The sequence below is a fragment of the Bipolaris maydis genome (genome assembly GCF_028858645.1).
Source record: "Bipolaris maydis strain C4 unplaced genomic scaffold PSV08scaffold_6, whole genome shotgun sequence".
NCBI classification, from domain to species: domain Eukaryota; kingdom Fungi; phylum Ascomycota; class Dothideomycetes; order Pleosporales; family Pleosporaceae; genus Bipolaris; species Bipolaris maydis.
In genome coordinates, this window is record NW_027093862.1 from 1,769,063 (window position 1) to 1,789,812 (window position 20,750).

Below are 20,750 nucleotides of genomic sequence, written 5' to 3' on the forward strand. Positions count from 1 at the left end.
AAAAACAGGCTAGTTATTAAGAATAATAGAGAAGATTTAGAAAATTATTAAGTAAGAGCTATATATACTAAGATCGCTAGACTAAATATATTAGTTAAATAGTTTATAAATAAAATTACTCTAGCTAGAGATATTCTTATCTACTTAACTAAACCCTCTCTAATAATAACTAAATAACCTATTCTTAGATTAGAAAGATTCTTATTAGTTATACTAAACTCTTCTAGCGTTATACTAAAGAAATATACTCTATCTATTAGAAACTTTAGTAATAGAATTAGCTTAATAATTTACTAATAGTGTATATTTATATAAGACTATCTTAATATTAACTTAAAATATATTAGAGTAAACGCGTAAAAATAACATTAGTATAAGATTATATTATAAGTATAGCTAAAAGATACTTAGAACTATAGTACCTTACTAAACTAAGTAAAAACTCGTTTAAAACTATAAAAGATATAATTTCTCTTTTTTAAATATAGTATATATTTAGTAATAAATAAGTAGAGAGTTAAGTAGCTTTCTACTAACTATAAATAGAGAAAAAAGAGACTTTTCTAAAATTTAAAGCCTAATTTATTAGTATAGCTATAAAAGAGTTTATATTTAGGCTAGAATAAATCTTCTACTTATTAGAAAAAATTACTCTAATATTAAGAATACTAAATTTAAGATATAAATATTTATAGGTAAGTTTATATAAAAAGATAGTATAATACTTAACTACTTTTTTTATAAAATAAAAGAATACTTACTATAAGCTACTCTTAGACAATTAACTAAATTTTAGTTTAATACTCTTAATAAAATAAACTTTTTAACTTGATTAAAAGTATTATTTATATTTTAGTAATACTAGACTTATTATAGTTCTAACTTTTTCTAATACTACTTATTCTATACTAAGACTACTTTCTAAGATACTAGACCTTAAAAAAGCTAACTATAATAACTACTCTAACTATAATAAGCTAAGATACTATATAAGTAATTATCTAATTTATAAAGTAAAGAAGATTAAAGCTAAAAAGAAAAAATTTACAAACGCCTAAGAGTACTATTTAAACTTTAGCTAAATAAGAAATAATAAAGCTTATAAAAACTCTTTAGCCTAGATATAAATAAGAATAACTTTACTAAGATTAACTTATTAAACTTATTTAGAGGAGAATATTTTTGTATTTCTACTATTTTATAGTTAAATAGTTATAGTATTAGTTTATAATTATAAATTAATACTAAAGCTTTAGAGTTTTTTTTCTTAAATTCTATAATTACTTATTTAATTTTTAAGACTCTTTAGTTCTTTATTTAAAAGCTACTCTTTAAAATTATAATAAAAGAATTTTAGAACTAGATCTAAACTAGATAAATAAGTATATCTAACTATATATTTATATTAATAGCTATAAGGTTCTTAACTATCTCTTTATTTTTATATATTTAGGTTTATAAGATTATATTATAAGAAAAATATAAAGAAAGTATTATAGGGAGGATATAATACTTTCTTTATTAAAATAAAGAATAGCTTATATTAAAATTTTATAAGAATAAGATTCTATAATATATTAATAATATAGTAATTACGTAATTGCTTACTACTAATTATAGAAAATCGATTAGTAATAGCTTAGTAATTAAGCTTAGTAAGGGCTTAGTAATTAGACTTATAATTACTAATTAATAAATATAATAATAGGTATAAGAAGATATAATTATAGCTAGGTAATAATATAACTATAGAACTCAAGCTTCTTTTATAGAAAGATTATAGACTAAAACTTTTAATTTTATCTAATATAATAAAAACTTAATATAATTAGTAGTTATCTACTATTAACTACTTCTACTAATAAAATAATAAGTTGTTAACTGCCGTTAATAGCTTACTTACTAGTAGTTAGCTACTACTAATTAACTATTAAGTAGTTAACTACTACTACTAGCTTATTTATTAGTAGTTATTAACTACTAATTAACTATCTAGTAGTTAATTAGCTGTTAACCCCTCTTAATAACTTAGTTTATTAGTAGTTAACTACTACTAATAAGATAATAATTAGTAATCTAGCGTTAATACTAAGAAATTAGTAGTTAACTTCTACTAATCAATTTCTTAGTAGTTATCTTTCGTTAATAATAAGGTTATTAGTAGTTAACTACTATTAAATAAGGTTAATAGTAGTTAAGGAGAGTTATTAACTAGCTTATTAGTAATTAATAATAATCTTAAAACAGCTAGTAAGAAATAGCTTATAAATAATAAATAATAAATAAGTTATAGAAGTAATTACTAAGTTATTTTTATAAAGCTATACCTATTATAGCTATTATAATAAATAAAATAATAAGAAAAATTATTCTATAACTTATAATTAGTCTTCTTATTTATAGTAGCCTCTTAGAGGCTATATTTTAGCAGAATACTAAGTTATATAATCTTACCCTATAAGAATTATCCTTCTTATTAAAATTCTAAGTTGTTTCTTAACTATTTCTTATTATACCTAAGAAGAGAATCCTTCTTACTATTACTTATAATAATACCTCCCTCTTTAACGCTATTATTTTAATACCTTAAGTAATTATTATTCTATACTATATATTAAAGTATTAGCTATATATAAGATTAGAGCCTACTTACTTATTATAGCTATTTCTTTTTATAAGCCTTTCTAACTATACCTAAAGTTCTCTATATTTATTATATCTATCTCTAAAACTCTACCAAATAGCGCTAGAGCTATACTAAATATATTTAATAGTAGAGGAATAAAATAACTTTTTATTATAAGAGTTATAAGAAGATGAACCTTTATTATTTTATAAATACTATAACTAACTATTATACTAGTTATATCTCTATAAAGGTAGAGTATAGTTTTTTTATTTCTAAAGAAGAGTAAGAAAAGGTTAAAGTAGATAAGCGCTAAAAGTAGTTAGCTCTTCTACGTACTAAAGCTAAAGTTACGCGCCTTTAGTTAGAAGTTACTTAGACTAAAGCTCTTAAGTAGTAATACACTATTTATAATTATATTATTTTAAGTCTATAAGATAAGGTAAAAGAGTAAGATAAGAGAAGCTCTACTTCTAATATAGGCCTTCTTTCTATTAAACTATTACTATCCAAACTATTAACTAATCTAGGCTAGTTATAAGCTTATTGTTCTATTTTTTTTTATCACAATTACTTTCTTTTTTTATAAAACTTAGTTCTTTTCTTTTTAGATACTACCTATAATATACTTATATTAATTCTTTACAGTTTATTAAATTTCTTTCCAGTTTCTAAGTATTCTAGCTATTTACTTATTCTTACTACTTAACTAAGTATTTCTACTAAGAACTAATTTTCTATAGGTTCTTAACTACTTTAACTATATACTTATTATTTTTAAGTTTAATATCTTTTACTAGTTTAGCGTCTTATAGTACTAGTTCGAAAAGTATTTTATAAATTATAAAGTATACTTTTATACTTAGTAGTAGCTATAGTTTATAGTTTACTAGCTCTATTTTCTCTTAAATTTTAAATAGTTCTACTTAGAGATTATTTAGTTTCTTATATAGTCTTTAGTTTTTAAGTTTTATCTTAATAAGAAAACTTTATTCTTTTTCTTAAAGGTTAATCTTTTAATTCTTAGCTTATTTACTACTTTATATATTATAAAGTTTCTCTAAATAAATTATTTACTTAGATCTTTATATAATTCTTATAAAAGGTGTACTTTCTTATTTATACTATTAATAGAACTTTTAATATCTTTAAAATTTTAATAAGCTACTAGCTTATATCTATAGTTTATATAAAATAGTAAATACCTAATTATTATAAATATTATACTATTATTAGCTAGTTACACTACTAGTAAGTACTTAATTTAGTTATTTTATAACTTATTAATATATATTTATAGATACTACTCTAGTATTTAATTTAATTATTCTATCTAGCTATTTATTTCTAAGTAAAAGCTTATTAAAAGCTTCTTCTATATACTTAATTTTACTAGGAATAATATCTTATATAAGAATATAAATCGCTTATCTTTATTTAAAATAAATTTCTTTAGCATTTTATACTCTAATACTAGTACCTTCTAGACTTTATACGCGTATTTCTTTACTATTATAGTCTCTTTTATAAGTATAAACTTTACTACTTTAGTTAATTAGTCTATAATTACTAGTATTATATTCTAAAATTAAGCTAATTCTAGTTTTATTAATCTTAAGACCTTTACTATAAAGTCTATTTTTATACTTATTTATAATTTAGATAGAAGCTATAAGAGTTATAATAGCCTATAGAGCTTCTATCTCTTAGGCTTATTTTAAAAATATACTAAATAGTTACTTAGTATATTTTATACCTTTATATATAAATAATATTATAAATACCTTAAATAGTTATTTAACTATTTCTTTAATTTCTATATATCTTTATTTAAGAGACTTATATAGTTCTTAAAAAGATTTAATCTTATATATAGAGGTATATATATTTAATTCTTTAAAACTATATATTAGTACTTCTATTTATCTTATAATATTCTATTAAAGCTCTTAGACTTAAACTACTAGTTATTAGCTTTTTCTTACTATTATTATTAAAGCATTATAACCTAGTAAACTACTATAGTTATTATCTTAGCTAGTTCTAGCTAACTATACTTTAATCTACTATTAAGTATCTACTTTAGTATTACTTTATAGAGTTCTTTATAACCTTTTTCTTATAAGTTACTTTATTAACTAAGAGTATCTACTACTTTATTAAGTATTCTAGCTCTTTAGATAATCTTAAAGTTAAACTAAACTAGTATTTTTATTTATTATACTTATTATTAGTTAAGGTTTTTTATTATTATAAAACTTATTAAATTCTAGTAAGTAGTAAAAACTTTAATTATATTAGAGAGTTCTAATAAGTATACCTCTTATAATTAAAAGGTATTAATTACTCTAAGTAGTTTCTGATTATAAATATTATAGTTAAGTTCTACTTCTAAGAACTTCTATAAATAGTACAATACTAGGCTTTATTTCCTTTTTATATACTACTATAATAATATAGCTCTAAGTACGTAGTTATATATATTAGTCTTAACTTTAGTAGATTACTTAGAGCTATATATCTCTAGTACTAGCGCCTTTAGTAATATCTACTTAATTTATTTAAAAGCTTTATAATATTTCTATTCTTTTCTTAAACTTATATTCTTCTTTATTATCTTTATAAGAAGTGCTATAATCTTTAAGTAATCTTAAATAAACTTTAAAAAATAGTTTATAAATCTTAAAAAGAATTAAATATTTTTAATTCTTTTAAGTTTTAGCTTTTTCTATATAGTTTATATCTTTATAGATTTTATTTTTACTTTTATAGTTAAAATAATCAATTTAGAGAACTTTATTCCCTATATATAGAACTTAAACTTTCTTAGTTAAAAGTATAGCTTATATTCTTTTAGCTTTTATAAGATATTCTTAATATATTTAATATATTCTTAGTATATACTACTAGAGTATATTAGTATTTGATCTAACTATATAGTAATAAAGAGACTAAAGTATTTATAGAGTACTTTGTTAATAATTAATTAAAAGGTTACTAGAGTATTTATTAACTTAAATAGTATAACTATAAACCTAAAGAGTTTATACTTTATCTTAAACGCTATTATTTACTTATAATCTTTTTTAAATCTAATTTAGTATAACTCTTTTTTAATATTTAACTTAATAAACTACTTAGCTTTTTAGAGTTAATTTATAAGCTCTATAATTAATAGTAAGAGAAATTAATTTTTCTAAATAATACTATTTAACCTTCTATAGTTAATATATAGTTACTACTTTCTATTAGACTTCTAAATAAATAATATAGATAAGGCTATTAGGTATAATTCTAATTAGATAAATCTATTCTTTAAGTTCTTCTAGAGGTAATTCTATAGCTTAGTATTATACTTAGGCGCTATAGAGTATATTCTTTCTAGACTTAACTTTACTTGTTTTTCTAAGATTATCTTATAATTCTAATTCTAGTATTTTACTAAGTTATTACTTTATTTTTCTGAAATAGTTTCTTTATAAAGGAAGTGTTATAGAAAGGATATAATACTTTCTTTATTAAAATAAAGAATAGCTTATATAAGAATTATATATAAATAAGATTATATAATATATTACTAATATAGTAATTATATAATTACTTACTAGTAATTATAGAAAATTAATTAATAATAGCTTAGAAATTAAGCTTAGTAAGGGCTTAATAATCATACTTATAATTTCTAATTAATAAAGATAATAATAGGTTTAAGAAGATATAATTATAGCTAGGTAATAATATAATTATAGAACTTAAGCTTCTTTTATAAAAAGCTTACGGAATAAAACTTTTAATTTCGTCTAATATAACAAGAATTTAATATAATTAGTAGTTATCTACTATTAACTACTTCTACTAATAAAATAACAAGTAATTAACTACTATTAATAGCTAACTTACTAGTAGTTAGCTACTACTAATCAACTATCTACTAGTTAATTAGCTATTTACCTCTCTTAATAACTTAGTTTATTAGTAGTTAACTACTACTAATAAGATAACTATTAGCAATCTAGCGTTAATACTAAGAAATTAGTAGTTAACTTCTACTAATTAATTTCTTAGTAGTTATCTTTTCGTTAATAACAAGGTTATTAGTAGTTAAGGAGAGTTATTAAGTAGCTTATTAGTAATTAATAATAAGGTTCAAGCAGCTAGTAAGAAATAGCTTTAAAATAATAAATAATAAACAAGTTATGGAAGTAATTACTAAGTTATTTATATAACGCTATACCTATTATAGCTATTATAATCAATAAAAAAATAAAAAATTATTCTATAACTTATATGCTTAAACTCTAATATTTAGTAGTCTACTAAGATCGCTAGTAGTAATATATTATTCGCGAATATAACCTATAGTACTAGTTTTTTCTTTATAGTTATAACTTATTATATTTAAATAATTTCTACTCTCTAAGAGTTATTTATGTAAATTCTTATAATCTTATATAGTAAAATTATATAAAATCTTTTATTTAAGTTTTTATATTAATTTATTAGATATATTTCTTATTATATACTAATAACCTTATATATAGGTTCTTAGGTATATATTAATTTTTTTTACTAATTAATAGTAGAGTTATATTCTAATAATTAGTTACAGCTAACTATTATCTAAGTCTTACTAAGATTTATAATACTAATCTTTATTTAGTTTTTTTAATTAGCTAGGCGTAATAATACTACTTTAGTCTTAAGTTAAATCTAGTTATTTCTATATATTATAAAATTATTATTAGCTAATATTACTTATATAAGTACCTTCTTAGCATAATAGAGTATATTTTTATTCTTTACTACTTAAGGTAAGAAAATAGTTTATATAGCTCTACTATCTATAAGCGCTATTACTCTATATCTATTTATAAGTACTAAAAGCTATAGCTATAAGTTTTACACTTTTAGTTTATATACTTTCTAAAGAGTTATTTTAAAACTACTTTTACTAGTATAATCTTATCTTTAGTAGTATCTTAGTTTTTTACCTACTTCTCTTTTCTTTACTTAGAAAAGTAGTCTTTAATATTTTTAATAAAATAGTATACTACGTACTAGTTATTATAATTAAAGCTTTAATAACTATTTTTATATACAGAGGGGTAATATAAAAAAAATATATTACTAAAAGTTGCTATTTTTAAACTGGTATAACTTAGCGAATATAGGGACTATTCTGAATTAGGTTAGTGATTTAAAAAGCTAAAAAGCTCTACTTTTACCTAGATAGGACTAGCGCCTACTTAGTTAGTATTAGGAAGGAGATAAATCCCCTTTAACTTAGTAGTTAAAAAAATATAAAGTTAAAGTTATTATAACTTTTTAATAAGAGTATAAAATTTTCTTAAAAAATTATATCTATTAATACTATATATAAGAAGGAATATATTTTATTTTTAAACGTTTTTAATAAAAATTTTACAAGTTAAAAAATAAAATAAAAAAAAAGAATTTTTTTTTATAACTAAGTTATTATTATATTTAATACTTAGTATACTAGCCTCTAGCTTCTTCTACCTTCTTATAACAGTTAGGTAAAGATAAAATATAGTTATCTATTACCTATTGTAGAATAGCTTACTACTCTTTAAAAATAGCCCTTTTAAACGTTTTAATACTTTCGCTATTATTTCTAATACCTAAAGAACTTATTTTTCTATTATTTAACTAGTCTTTAAGTATACTCTAAACGTTTTTAATTAGATTTAAATCTAGGCTGTAAGGAGAGTGTAGATATAGCTTAATTTTATTTCTTAAAAACTAGCTTAAAACGTTTGTAGTTTTATAAATTTTAGAGTTATCTTACTAAAACTACCAACCTAGATAGCTATTAGTATATTTATTAATATCTATTATCTAGAATCTTAATAACTCTAGAAGTTATTTAATAAAAAATTAATAAAGAGTAAAAAAAAATTAAATAAACTAACCGCGTTTTATATTTAGTTTTACTTAAGGTATTAGAGCTTTATAAATATAATAGCGATTATTCTAATTAATAGATATTTCTAGTATTTTAATAACTATTAAATTAGATCTAGTACCTACCTAAATAGCTCCCTAAACTTAAATAGTAATATCGCGGCCTATTACCTAATTAGTAAGTGTACTATCAAAAAACTAAAATTATAGAAAAAAACTATATATAAAATAGAATAAAATAGCTTATTAGAATTTTTTTTTTACTTACTTTTATTGCCTTTAAAAACGAATTTCTTTCTAATATTAAAATTTTACCTTATTCCCCTAAATTTATTTCTCAAACTATACTCTTATTATATTACTAATTTATTAGAAAATATAATTTTAATAATATTTATATTTTCTAGCTCTTTTACTCTTTCTTTAGTAAATTAAAGTTCATTTTTAGCTTTAAATTTATTTAAAATTTACTTTTTAGTTATAATATTATAATAATAACCTTCTTCTTTTAAAATTCTTTATAAGCTTCTAGTCAATATATCTAAATTATTTTCTTCTAATAATTTTTTATTTTACTTCTTAGAGCTTCTAGTTAAGTCTCTATTAATAGCTCTTTTAACTCTAGAAGTTACCTTTAAAGCTTTACTTTTTTTCCTTATTATAGCTTAATTTTTTTCTTTTTTTTTCTTTCTAATTTAAGATATAGCTAAATAAATAGAAGTAGAAGGCTTATTTAATATATTTATAATATCTTTAGTTAAAATATCAGCGTTTATAAGTCGTTAGATTTTAGCTTTAAAATTTAATAATTTTAGGTCTCTTTTAAGAGATTATACATTTTAAATTTTTTTTCTAAAAGATAATAATATACACTAAAAGATTACTAAGCTAGATTAGTAATATAGCTTATATAAGTAATAGCTACTTTTTTCTTTATTTTTTATTTAAATACTTAAGTAAGAAATATTACTTAAATTTCTAGTTACGTAACCTCTATATATAGTACTATAATATATATTATTTTTAAAAAATTTAATACGTCTACTAAAAAGTTATAATAACTTTAACTTTATGTTTTTTTAACTACTAAGTTAAAGGTAATTTATCTACTTCTCTATACTAACTAAGCAGGTGCTAGTCCTATCTAGGTAAAAGTAGAGCTTTTTAGCTTTTTAAATTACTAACCCGATTAGGAATAGTCCCTATATTTACTAAGTTATACTAGTTTAAAAATAGTAACTTTTAGTAATATATTTTTTCTATATTACCCCTCTATATAAGTTTTTCTTTAATATTTTTCTTTAAATCTACTTTATATACTATTTAAAGTACTAAATTATCTTAATAAATTTATACTTATAACTACTTAAACTCTACTATATACGCTAAAACTACTTCAGTCTACTTTAAATAAGATATAGCCTTCTCTATCTAGCTTTCTATATTTACCTCTTTAAAGATATATTTTAATTTCTCTTTCAAGTTAGCCTAACTACTAAATTAAGTATATATCTTTTTTTTTATTTCTTTATTATAAATATTTATTAGAAAGTTCTCTATATAAGATTATATTTAGCTTACTACTTTTCTCTTTATATAATTATTAGCTATAAGTATCTTTTCTATATTATTTAATATATTATTATAGCTATAGTATAGATTTATATTAGTAAGGAACGTCTTTAGCCCTTTATAGTTACTATTATACTTATCTAAAGTTACTATTTTAAGTTTCTTAATCGGCTTTCTATTTAATATAGCTATTAGCTAACTTATAAGTTAGTTAATTATATTTTATAACTTAGTAATCTATCTAGTCTAATTCTATAATAGTATAGGTAAGATAAATTCAATTTATTTTAGACGTAGAGTTACTTTAGAGGTATATAAGAGTGCGTAGGATATAAGTAATCTAAGATTTAATTTAATATCTATAGGCCTTATATAAAAGAATATTAAAAAACTACTAAATAAGCTATTATAGATAGTAGGCTTTTATATCTTTATAGTTTCTACTAGTCTCTAAGAGAAACTAGTTTAGACTCTATTTAGATATTAGTTATATTAGTAGCTTAGCTATTATACTACTCCCCCCTTTCTTTAATAGCTTATTCTAAGCTATTAAAAACTTTTATTATAAAACTATCTAAATTTTTTACCTATAATATTACTACTTACTATTTTACCTAATTTAGAATAGAGGCTAGTATTTTTCTATATATATAATATTAGTCTGTTTATTTACTTATAGAATATATTAACACTACGCTACCTTACCTCTATAATAACAATAATAATAAAACCTTTTCTATATTTATATATATATATTATACTACTTTACTACTCTACTAGTACGTTACTAGAAGTGTATTATCTTATTTATCTTTATTTACTTCGTGCTTTTATATATAGTGTTTTTAACGTTAATTCTAATTTTAACTTAAAGAGGTCTAAGAAGTATAATTATTATACTTAGTAGAAAGAGAAGTACTCGCCTATAAGTTTAACTACCCTTATTAGTAATAATAGTTTACTAACTTAGCTAGGTTTTAGAGTATATTACTAATAAGTTTATAAATTTTATTATTACTATAGACTATTACACTACTACCTATAAGAGTAAGAATCTAAATACTAACTATTACCTTACTAAGAAGGTAGTAGAGAAAGCTACCTTAGTTTTAGCCTATTAAGTCTAAGTAACTTATAGTTAAGAGAAAGAGTTATTAGTTATATAGCTATTAGCTACTAGCTACTAAGTTCTAGTAGAGATTTAGGGCTACCTTAGTTATTTAAAGAATTAAGTAGTAGGCCTAAAGTAAGCTATTACTAGCCTTATAGCTACTCTAGCTCCTATTTCTTATTATTAGTTAAGTTAGAGTAGAAGGAGAGATAGTAAGAAGAAGGAGAATTTAGACGTAGTTATATAGTTTATTTTTAACTACTATAGCCTAGAAGAGAATAGTACTACTACTACTACTTCTAAGTTAAAAGTTTAAGTAATAGTAAGAAGTTTAGAGGGGTTTAGATTCTTTTTATAAGAGTTTTTAGTTTATTTTAAATACTTATTATAAATCTTAATTTTCTTTTTCTTTCTTTTAAATTTAATTATCTAATAGTAAAGTTATATTATCTTTACTTTATTTCTAAGCTTAAATCTACTTTAATAAGGCTTAGAGTAGTCTTAGTTTAGTTAGGTTTTATTTATAAAAGAATTTAAGTTTATAAAGTACTTCTATAAAGTTAGAAGTAGAGTATTAAGTAGAGTCTAAGTTATATCTAACCTACTTTACTTAATACTTTAACTTTACGTAATATAACTTACTAGCTAAGATTTCTTTAACTTCTTACTCTTTTATACTATAGATTAGAATACTTAAGAGTTTAAGTACTTCTTATTTTAAGAGAAAAACTTAGAAGTCTTTATATAAGAGTTCTAAAGTAAAGATATTATAAATTTAAAACTTTTTTAGTAGCTAGAGCTAATAAGAGTTTTCTACTTATTCTAATACTTTAAATAGTTCTTTCTATTTATTAGATAGCTTTTAGCTAAGATAGTCTAGATTAAGATTATAAGTATTTAAGAAGACTTAATTTTCTACCTTTTAGTTAATAAGATATTAGTACTAGTTTACTATAGTTTATATTTATTCTTAAGTTTTCTTAAGTTATTCCTTAGTAATCTTCTAAGCTTTATATATTTAGCTAGCTAATATAAGAGCTTTTACTCAGTTTAACTTATTAGAAGTAGAAGAGAGTTTTAAAGCTTAGTTTTAATTCTAGCTTTATTATAGTTCTATTTTATATATAATTTAGTATAGAGATATTCTAATAGAGGAATAGAGTAAGAAAATTTAAGCTTTATTAATTAGAAGTAATAATCTACTTTAGTTATCTTAATAGTAGGTTATAAATAGGCGTAGTCTCTAGTTAATATATTTATTTATAATTTTAGTTTAGCTATCTATCTTCTTATAGTAAGCTATAGATAGTTTAACTGTAATACTTAAAATCTAATAGAACTTAGACTAGAATTAAAAGATAAACTATAGGCCTTTATTTAAGATAATAGTTTTAGGTATATAGCTAAAATAGTATACTTATTAAATAAATAGTTTAATTATACCTTTTATTATAATAGTCTTATAATAAGAGATAGAGATAGCTTACTTTAATAGGTAGTTAATAATAACTATAATTATATTATAACTAGACTTATCTTAAGAGAACTTCTTAAAGTTTATATATAAGTACTATATAGGCTTATTAAAAATTAGAAGGAGATAAATTATACTAAGAACTTAAGTCTATCTTAGATATACCTTTTAGTATACTATATAGTTTTAAATATATCTTTTATAAGAAGTTTCTATACCTTTCTAATAGTACTTTTAAGCTAGTAACTAGTAGATTTTCTTAGTACTAGAGTAAGTAGAAGAAATCTAATTATATACTTCTTCTATAAAATAAGTATAGAGAATTAACTTAGAGAGAATATATAGCCTATCTATATATAATAGAAGGTTACCTTAAAGTTAATACTCTTTTAGTAGTAATACTTTTTATTTTTAAAAAAAAGAATAGTTAAGTTATAAAATAGCTTTAATAAGTTTAAGAGAGTATAGTAATATTAGCTCTAATAAGAGTTTAATAGTAGAAATAGCTATAAGTTACTAGTACTTTTAGATTATAAAGATTTCTACTAAGTTAAAGTTAATTTAATTATCTAGTTAGTATAGTCCTAGTAGAACCTATAATTTATTATTAGTTTAAGCTAATATAAGATTTTCTATATCTTATTCTTACTATAAGAGAATATTAGTATAAGCGTTTCTTTTACTAAGCGTATAATAGATAAGAAAATTAAAGAAGGCTAGCTCTTTAGCCTACTTTACTTATTTAGTATTTAAAATCTTAGTACTTATAAAGTATTTTAGAGAATAGTAATCTAAATATATATTAACTTAAGATTTAGTAGAAAGTAGTTTAAGTTACTATTTACTAAAAGTAGTTACTATAGTAAATAGTTTCTTATTATAAATCTCTTAATTTAGTTCTAATCTAGCTAGGACCTTACTAAAGAACGCTACTAGGTACTATTTATTATTAAGCTAAAGTTAAGAAATAATACTAGCTATAATACTATTAAAGGTATTTATTTCTACCTTTATATTATACTCTAATTAGTAGAAATATAAAGTTAGTATTAAGAGAAAGGTAGATTTTAACTTATTAAAAGTAACTTAATAATCTAAATCTTATATAAAAAGATATAAGAGACTCTAAAGAGCTAGAAGTAGTTTAGTAACTTATAAGTATTTAAGTATAAATTACTAATAAAACTTAGTAAAGCTTAAGAATAACTTTATACTTATAATAGTTATAGGTAGTTTTTAGTTCTTTAGAGCTTTTACCTTTTTAGAATCTACTTTTAATTCTTAGTTTATTAGTATATAACTTAGATATTTAGTTTAAGTAATATAAAATTTACTTTTCTTAATATTAACTTAAAGTCTAGCTACTTATAACCTTTTTAGTACCTACTATATATATTAAGTATAATTTTTAAGTAACTTAGAGTATATTAAGATATTATTTAAATAGATAATATAAAATAAGTCTAAGAATTTAATTAGTACGTTATTTATATAGCGCTAATATATAGCTAGTCTATTATATAGTCTAAAGAGTAAAACCTTAGATTTATAAGTTTTATAATAAGTCTAGAATATAATATATTCTTTAGAGTTAAGATTTATTTAAATCTTATTAAAAGCTATATAAATATCTAGCTTTATAAAGATTTTAGCTTTATAAGTATAAGCTAATAATTTATTAATATAGAGAATTAAGTAAGAGTCTTTCTATATAATTAAGTTAAGCTTATAGTAGTTAATATAGATATAGAGGTTACTATGAAACTTCTAACTATATAAAATAAGAGAGATAAAGAAGCTACTATTAAAGTTAATATATTCTTTTTATAAGTTCTCTAATATAAAGGCTTTTATAGCTTTTAGCTTCTTAGTACTTTACTTATATAGAGAGCTAAACTAATTTAAAAAGAGTTTAGTAAGTATAATCTTATAGTTATATTAATAATATTCTAGTAGTTAATCTATAATAGATTAACTAAATATATTATAGTAAGAATTATATTTAAGAGGAAGCTAGTTCTAAATAAGCTTTATGTTCTTAAGATTATCTTTATCTAATTATTTTTATAAGATCTAATTAATTTTATAAATACTAGTAGTAAAGAATATATTCTTCTTTTTTTTTATAGTATATTAGAAAGTATTAGTAGAAATAACTATAATATAAGAAGATAGAGTTATAATAGAGAGAGTCTAGTTAAACTCTAAAGAGAGTTTAGTTACTAGTAGAAGTAAGTATACTTTAGAGAGTTTAAAGTAACTATAGATCTATTAAACTCTCTTCTAATAAGAGCTAGTATATCTCTAATAGTTATTCTTTTTCTAAAGAGTGTCTTAGCGCTAAATATCTAATTCTATATCTATATTAAATATAGGTTATTTTAACTATACTAAGAGAAGAGAGCTAGAATTATATATAGAAGAATACTTAGCTAGCTATATAATTCTACTCTAAGCTATATTTAACTAAAGTTAAAAATATTATAACTACTTTATTTTTATAATATAATTTTATAAACCTAAATTTATAATAATAAAAAGATAGTTAAGAACTTTATAACTATTAATATAAATATATAGTTAGATATACTTATCTATCTAGATTTAGACTTAGTCTTAAAATTCTTTTACTATAATTTTAAAGAGTAGCTTTTAGATAGAAACTTAAAAAGACTTAAAAATTAAATAAGTAATTATAGAGTTTAAGAAAAGAAACTCTTAAGCTTTAGTATTAATTAATAATTATAAACTAATATTATAGCCCTTTAAGTATAAAATAGTAAGAATATAGAAATACTTTCCTCTAAATAAGTTTAAAAGGTTAATCTTAGTAAGATTATACTTATTTATACTTAGACTAGAGAGTTTTTCTAAGCTTTATTATTTCTTATCTAGCTTAAGTCTAAGTAGTATTCTTAGGCGTCTATAAATTCTTTCTTTTTAGCTTTAATCTTCTTTACTTTAAAGATTAAATAATTACTAGTATAGTATCTAAGCTTACTATAGTTATAGTAGTTATTATAGTTAGCTTTTTTAAGGTTAGAAGTCTTAGAAGGTAGTCTTAAAATAGAAGAAATAGTATAAGGAAGAGTTAAAATTAAATTAGGTTTAGTATTATAAGAATTTAAATAATATTCCTAATTTAGTTAAGGATTTTATTTTATTAAGAAGAGTAACCTTAAATTTAGGTGATAGTCTAAGAGTAGCTTAAATAAAGTATTCCTTTATTTTATATTAAAAGTAGTTAAGTATTATATTATCTTTTTAAATAAACCTACTTATAAATATTTAAATCCTAAATTTAGTATTTTTAATACTAACGTAATCTTTTTCTATAAATAGAAGAACTATTCTAATCTAAATATAGACTCTTTTATAGCTATACTAATAAATTAAGCCTTAAATTTTAGAAAGGTCTCTTTTTTCTCTATTAATAATTAGTAGAAAGCTATATAACTTTCTACCTATTTATTACTAAATATAAAATATATTTTAAGAAGAGAAATTATATTTTTAGTAGTTTTAAACTAGTTCTCGCCTAGTTTAGTAAGGTACTATAGTTCTAGATATTCTTTAGCTATACCTATAGTATAACTTTATACTAGAGCTATTCTTACGCGTTTACTCTAATAGTAATCTAAGTTAATATCTAGTTAGTCTTATATAGATACTTACTATTAATAGAATATTAGGTTAATTCTATTACCAAAGTTTTTAATAAGTAGAGTATATTTACTTAGTTTAACACTAGAAGAGTCTAGTATAACTAATAAGAACTTTCCTAATCTAAAAATAGATTATTTAGTTATTATTAGAGAGGTTTTAGTTAAGTAGATAAAGATATCTTTAGCTAGAGTATTTTTATATATTAACTATTTAACTTATATATTTAGTCTAGTAATCTTAGCTTATATAGCTCTTACCTAATTATCTTCTAAATCTTCTTTATTAATCTTAATAACTAGCCTCTTTTTAGTTACCTTCTCTTAAGGGTATAAAGTTTAGTAAGTAACTTACTTTAAAGGTTCTACTAAACCTAATAGGTTTTAGTTAGCTATAGTAGTTATCTTCTAGGCTAATAAGTTCTTAATAGTCTCTATATCTCTATTCTAGCGCACTCTATATAACTTTTTTAAAAGTAATTTATTTTATAGAGAGTATAGAAGTTTTAAACTTAAAGACTTTAGTTAATAAAAGATCTAGAGGATTCTATCTATATAAATATTTAAAGTTACTATAGAAGGAACTATAAGTTAACTCTAATAGTCCTTAGTCTTAATAAGGTCTAAATAGACTATTATAATATTATTTAAATACTATTACTAGTAGTAGTAAGTTTTTTAATATAGTATAACGGCGTAGGTAAGATAAATTAGATTTATTTTAGACGTAGAGTTACTTTAGAGGTATATAGAAGTGCGTAGAATATAAGTAATCTAAGATTTAATTTAACACTTATAGGCCTTATATAAAAGGATATTAAAAAACTACTAGATAAGCTGTTATAGATAGTAGGCTTTTATATCTTTATAGTTCCCACTAGTCCCTAAGAGAAACTAGTTTAGACCCTATTTAGATATCGGTCGTGTTAGTAGCTTAGCTGTTACAAATTCTAGCCCTCGTGTTTAAGATTAATAAGTTTATACTTAGAGCTCCTTACCGCTAGCTTATTAATACCTCTCTAGGTATAACTAGTTATATTAACGTTCTTATTAAGCACTAGGCCTAGAATATTAATATACTTATTAGAGTTTTATAATATTATTTAAAATCTTAATTAGACGCTATTAGTTAATCTTCTACTAAATCTATAAGTAGTTAAAGTGTTATATAGGGTTTAAATCTATACTTCTCTTACTAGGTCCTACACTAAGGCTAGTAAACTTTACGCTAGTGTTTTATAAGGTTATCTAGCGATTTATAGTAGAAAAGAGTTATATATATAAGTAAAGTTTTAATAACGCTTAATTTATTTAATAGACTAATACATAACTATCTTATAAAGTAAATAATACTAGTAAGAAAGTATAATTTAAGTTAACTATAATAAGAGTAAATAATAAAATCTATCTATCCTTATATTCTTATTGCTTCTATTCTAGTACTCTTTATTCTCTCTTTTCTATAGAAGTAGTAGGAGTATAATTCTCTTAAGGCCCCCTATACTCTAAGAGCAAGGCTCTTAGTAGGAGCACCTATATTACGTAACTCCTAGCCCTGTGATAGTTGCTACCTTCTAACGTAGACGTAGTTAGTCTTTAACCCCGTCACTCCGCGTTAAGGAGAGGATCCTTCTTATTACTTATAACATATACGCGTTTGCTAGTCTAATCTCGCTAGCCTTTAGTAAGCCTAGATAAATAACGTAATAGTTAGCGGGTATGCGATATACTAACCAGCCGCGCTAGCATCTACAAACGCCTAGAACATTGCTAATCTAACTTGAGATTGGTAGTAGTGTTAAGATCTTCGGAGCTATAGCACTGTTTAACCCTAGCTAACGCGTTTACAGAGCTATTTTATATAATTCAAGATAGAGTCTAACGCACAGCGATCTCCACTTTATAATATAAGCACATACTATTATAATGCTCTCTAGAACCCGATATTTTTCTCTCGACTAACTAAATAAAAGAACTCACTAAGCTCCACCGCGTCCTTATGCTTCTTGAGTCCACTAGCGCCGATTCCTATTGATTCGACTATAGGAACTATTCAGACGTGCAATTACGCAACGCCTATACCAACTAAAACCAAGAGTGTTATATTCATAATCACAATAACACCCCAGATTAGGATCCCAAAAACCGTAGTAACCCAACCATTCCTCATCTGAACGTGTCGTTCTCCCTCGCCTTCGGCCCCGGCTGGCCCATTATCATTGCGGATAGCAACTTTCATATACTTCCCCCGGCACGTAAACCAAATCAAGGGAGCGCTGACAAAAGGTAAGATAACGCTCAGCGCCACCTGAGAACCTTGTAGGGCTTGGCCAAGCCCTTTTCGGCCAACAGCACCAGCAATAACGATGCTGGGTATGATACTAACAGAACGGGTGATAAGGCGGCGTAGCCATGGTCTGAGTGACCAGTTGAGCTGGCCTTCTGAAACCATTTGACCGGCAATTGTGCAAATGATGCCAGCTGAAACACCAGACAGTAGCAAGGCTAATGCAAGCAAGGTACCGGCAACAGGTGCAATAGATTGAGAAAGAAGGTTATGAATCGAGAAGATGTCCGCGTTGTCAGCTTCGGGACGGCCGTAGAGAGATGCGCCAGCGACAATTAAGATGGAGCTGTTGACGAAAAGGGCAAAAGTAAAGAGGGAAACTGCTAGTTCGACAATGCTGTATGACATGCATGACTGAATGGCAGCCAAAGAGGGCCTGTATTTGATTCTGTCATTGATAGAGTCTGTCTCAAGTATTTCAGCTGTGCTGTTCATCTCATCAAATTTGCGTAGACGCGGTTGGACAATGCCACTTCCTAAGTAAAGACTGTGAGGCATGACAGTAGCCCCAAGGATACCACAAGACTGGTATAGACTTATAGCTGTTAGCAATAAATCAATCTAGCTGTTAAGCTCTCACTCACGCTTGTGACTGGACTAGGGTAGAAGAAGGCAGGTAGCCACGGAAGACCTCTCCAACAGAGGCTTTGATTTTGGTAAGCTCAAAGCAGAAACAGATGACGACGCCGAGGATTAAGAGTGCCACAAAGAACTCGAAGGCTCTTAGAGAATGCATTGTACCAGCAGGGCGGTAAAACATTAGAATGACGAGCACATCAACAATAGATATAGCGCAGCCCGCGACGAGAGGGATATTAAAGAGGAGATTAAGAGCAATAGCAGTGCCGATAACCTATTGCAGTTAGGGAGAAGGAAGTCTATTGAAAGAGTATAGGACATACCTCTGCAATATCGGTAGCAATGATTGCAGACTCTGCAAAGAAGTAAAGAATATAATTAAGCCACGACGGGAGATGAGCCTTGCAGTTCTCAGCAAGGTTCATTCCCGTAACGGAGCCTAGCTTAATGCATAAGGATTGGAGGAAGATCGCGAAAATGTTGGACATCAACACGATGAATAATAGTCTGAACCTAAAAGAAGCACCGGCAGCAACATCAGTCGCATAGTTTCCTGAAGCAAAGAATCAGCAGTAACCTAGAAGGCGATTGAAGAGCGAATGCCGGCTACAAGAAAACATCCCTACCAGGATCGATATATGCAACAGCGACCATAAAGCCAGGTCCAATGAATCTCGCATATTTGAGTAAGACCGCTGAAGCCCTTCTAGCGAACTCGCGAATTGCCATGTGCCAGTTCTTAGCTACAAGCGCGTTCACAGAGCTTATTCTGTGATCTCTTTGCAGTCTGGCGTTTGCTACATGGCTGAGGTTAGCCTCTGTCGTCGCGTCGGCATTGAGGTTATTGAGGTTCTGGTTCCAGCCCTCTGTGTAGATGGAATCGGCTTGCGAGGGACAGTTCATGGTGACGTGAGAGTTTCAGGCCACTCTGAATACAAAGATGTGCGAAAGAAGGTTCAAGGTTGAGGACAACTTTCTATTCGCAACCTTGGCGTGTTACTAAAATCGATGTCACTAGGGTTTCTTTCACAACGCACTGACCTTGTGTCTAATATGCCCCACCACCTCGAGGACGCGCGGCCTTACTAAACCTACCTTAAAAATGACGCCTTTAAGCTACACTAAAAGAATCTTATCTTAATACATAATATAGGGGGGAGGTAAATAGGCTTAAATATATATATATATTTACTAATTACTAAGTAAATAATATTTTGCTATATAAAGTGCTTAGTTACTTAGTAGTGCTAAGAGGTGCTAATATAGTAGTAAATAGGTAAGTGTAGAGTAGAGTAGAGTTGCTAAGATCTAGGTAGGTATAGGTGTAGAGTCTTATATAAGCAGCAACTCTACTCTATACTAACCTAAGTCTTGGTATTGTAGAGTAGTACCTATTCACTAGCGTAGGTACTTATTACCAAGTATCCTATAGAATACGCGATACGCTAGTCCTT

At 24.0% G+C, this 20,750-nt stretch overlaps 1 protein-coding gene across 1 annotated transcript; it reads right to left on the bottom strand.

Moving 5' to 3' along the window:
• Window positions 1–18,435: 18,435 nt before the first annotated feature.
• On the bottom strand, window positions 18,436–20,247 carry PSV08DRAFT_390019 (natural resistance-associated macrophage protein-domain-containing protein; the record flags this gene model as incomplete). The annotated part of the gene is made up of 4 exons (XM_014217784.2): window positions 19,923–20,247; window positions 19,620–19,849; window positions 19,302–19,570; window positions 18,436–19,252 (listed from the first exon to the last, which is right to left on the bottom strand). The coding sequence occupies exons 1-4, from the start codon at window positions 20,197–20,199 to the stop codon at window positions 18,436–18,438; spliced, it is 1,593 nt and encodes a 530-aa protein (XP_014073259.1). The 5' UTR covers window positions 20,200–20,247.
• Window positions 20,248–20,750: the final 503 nt, after the last annotated feature.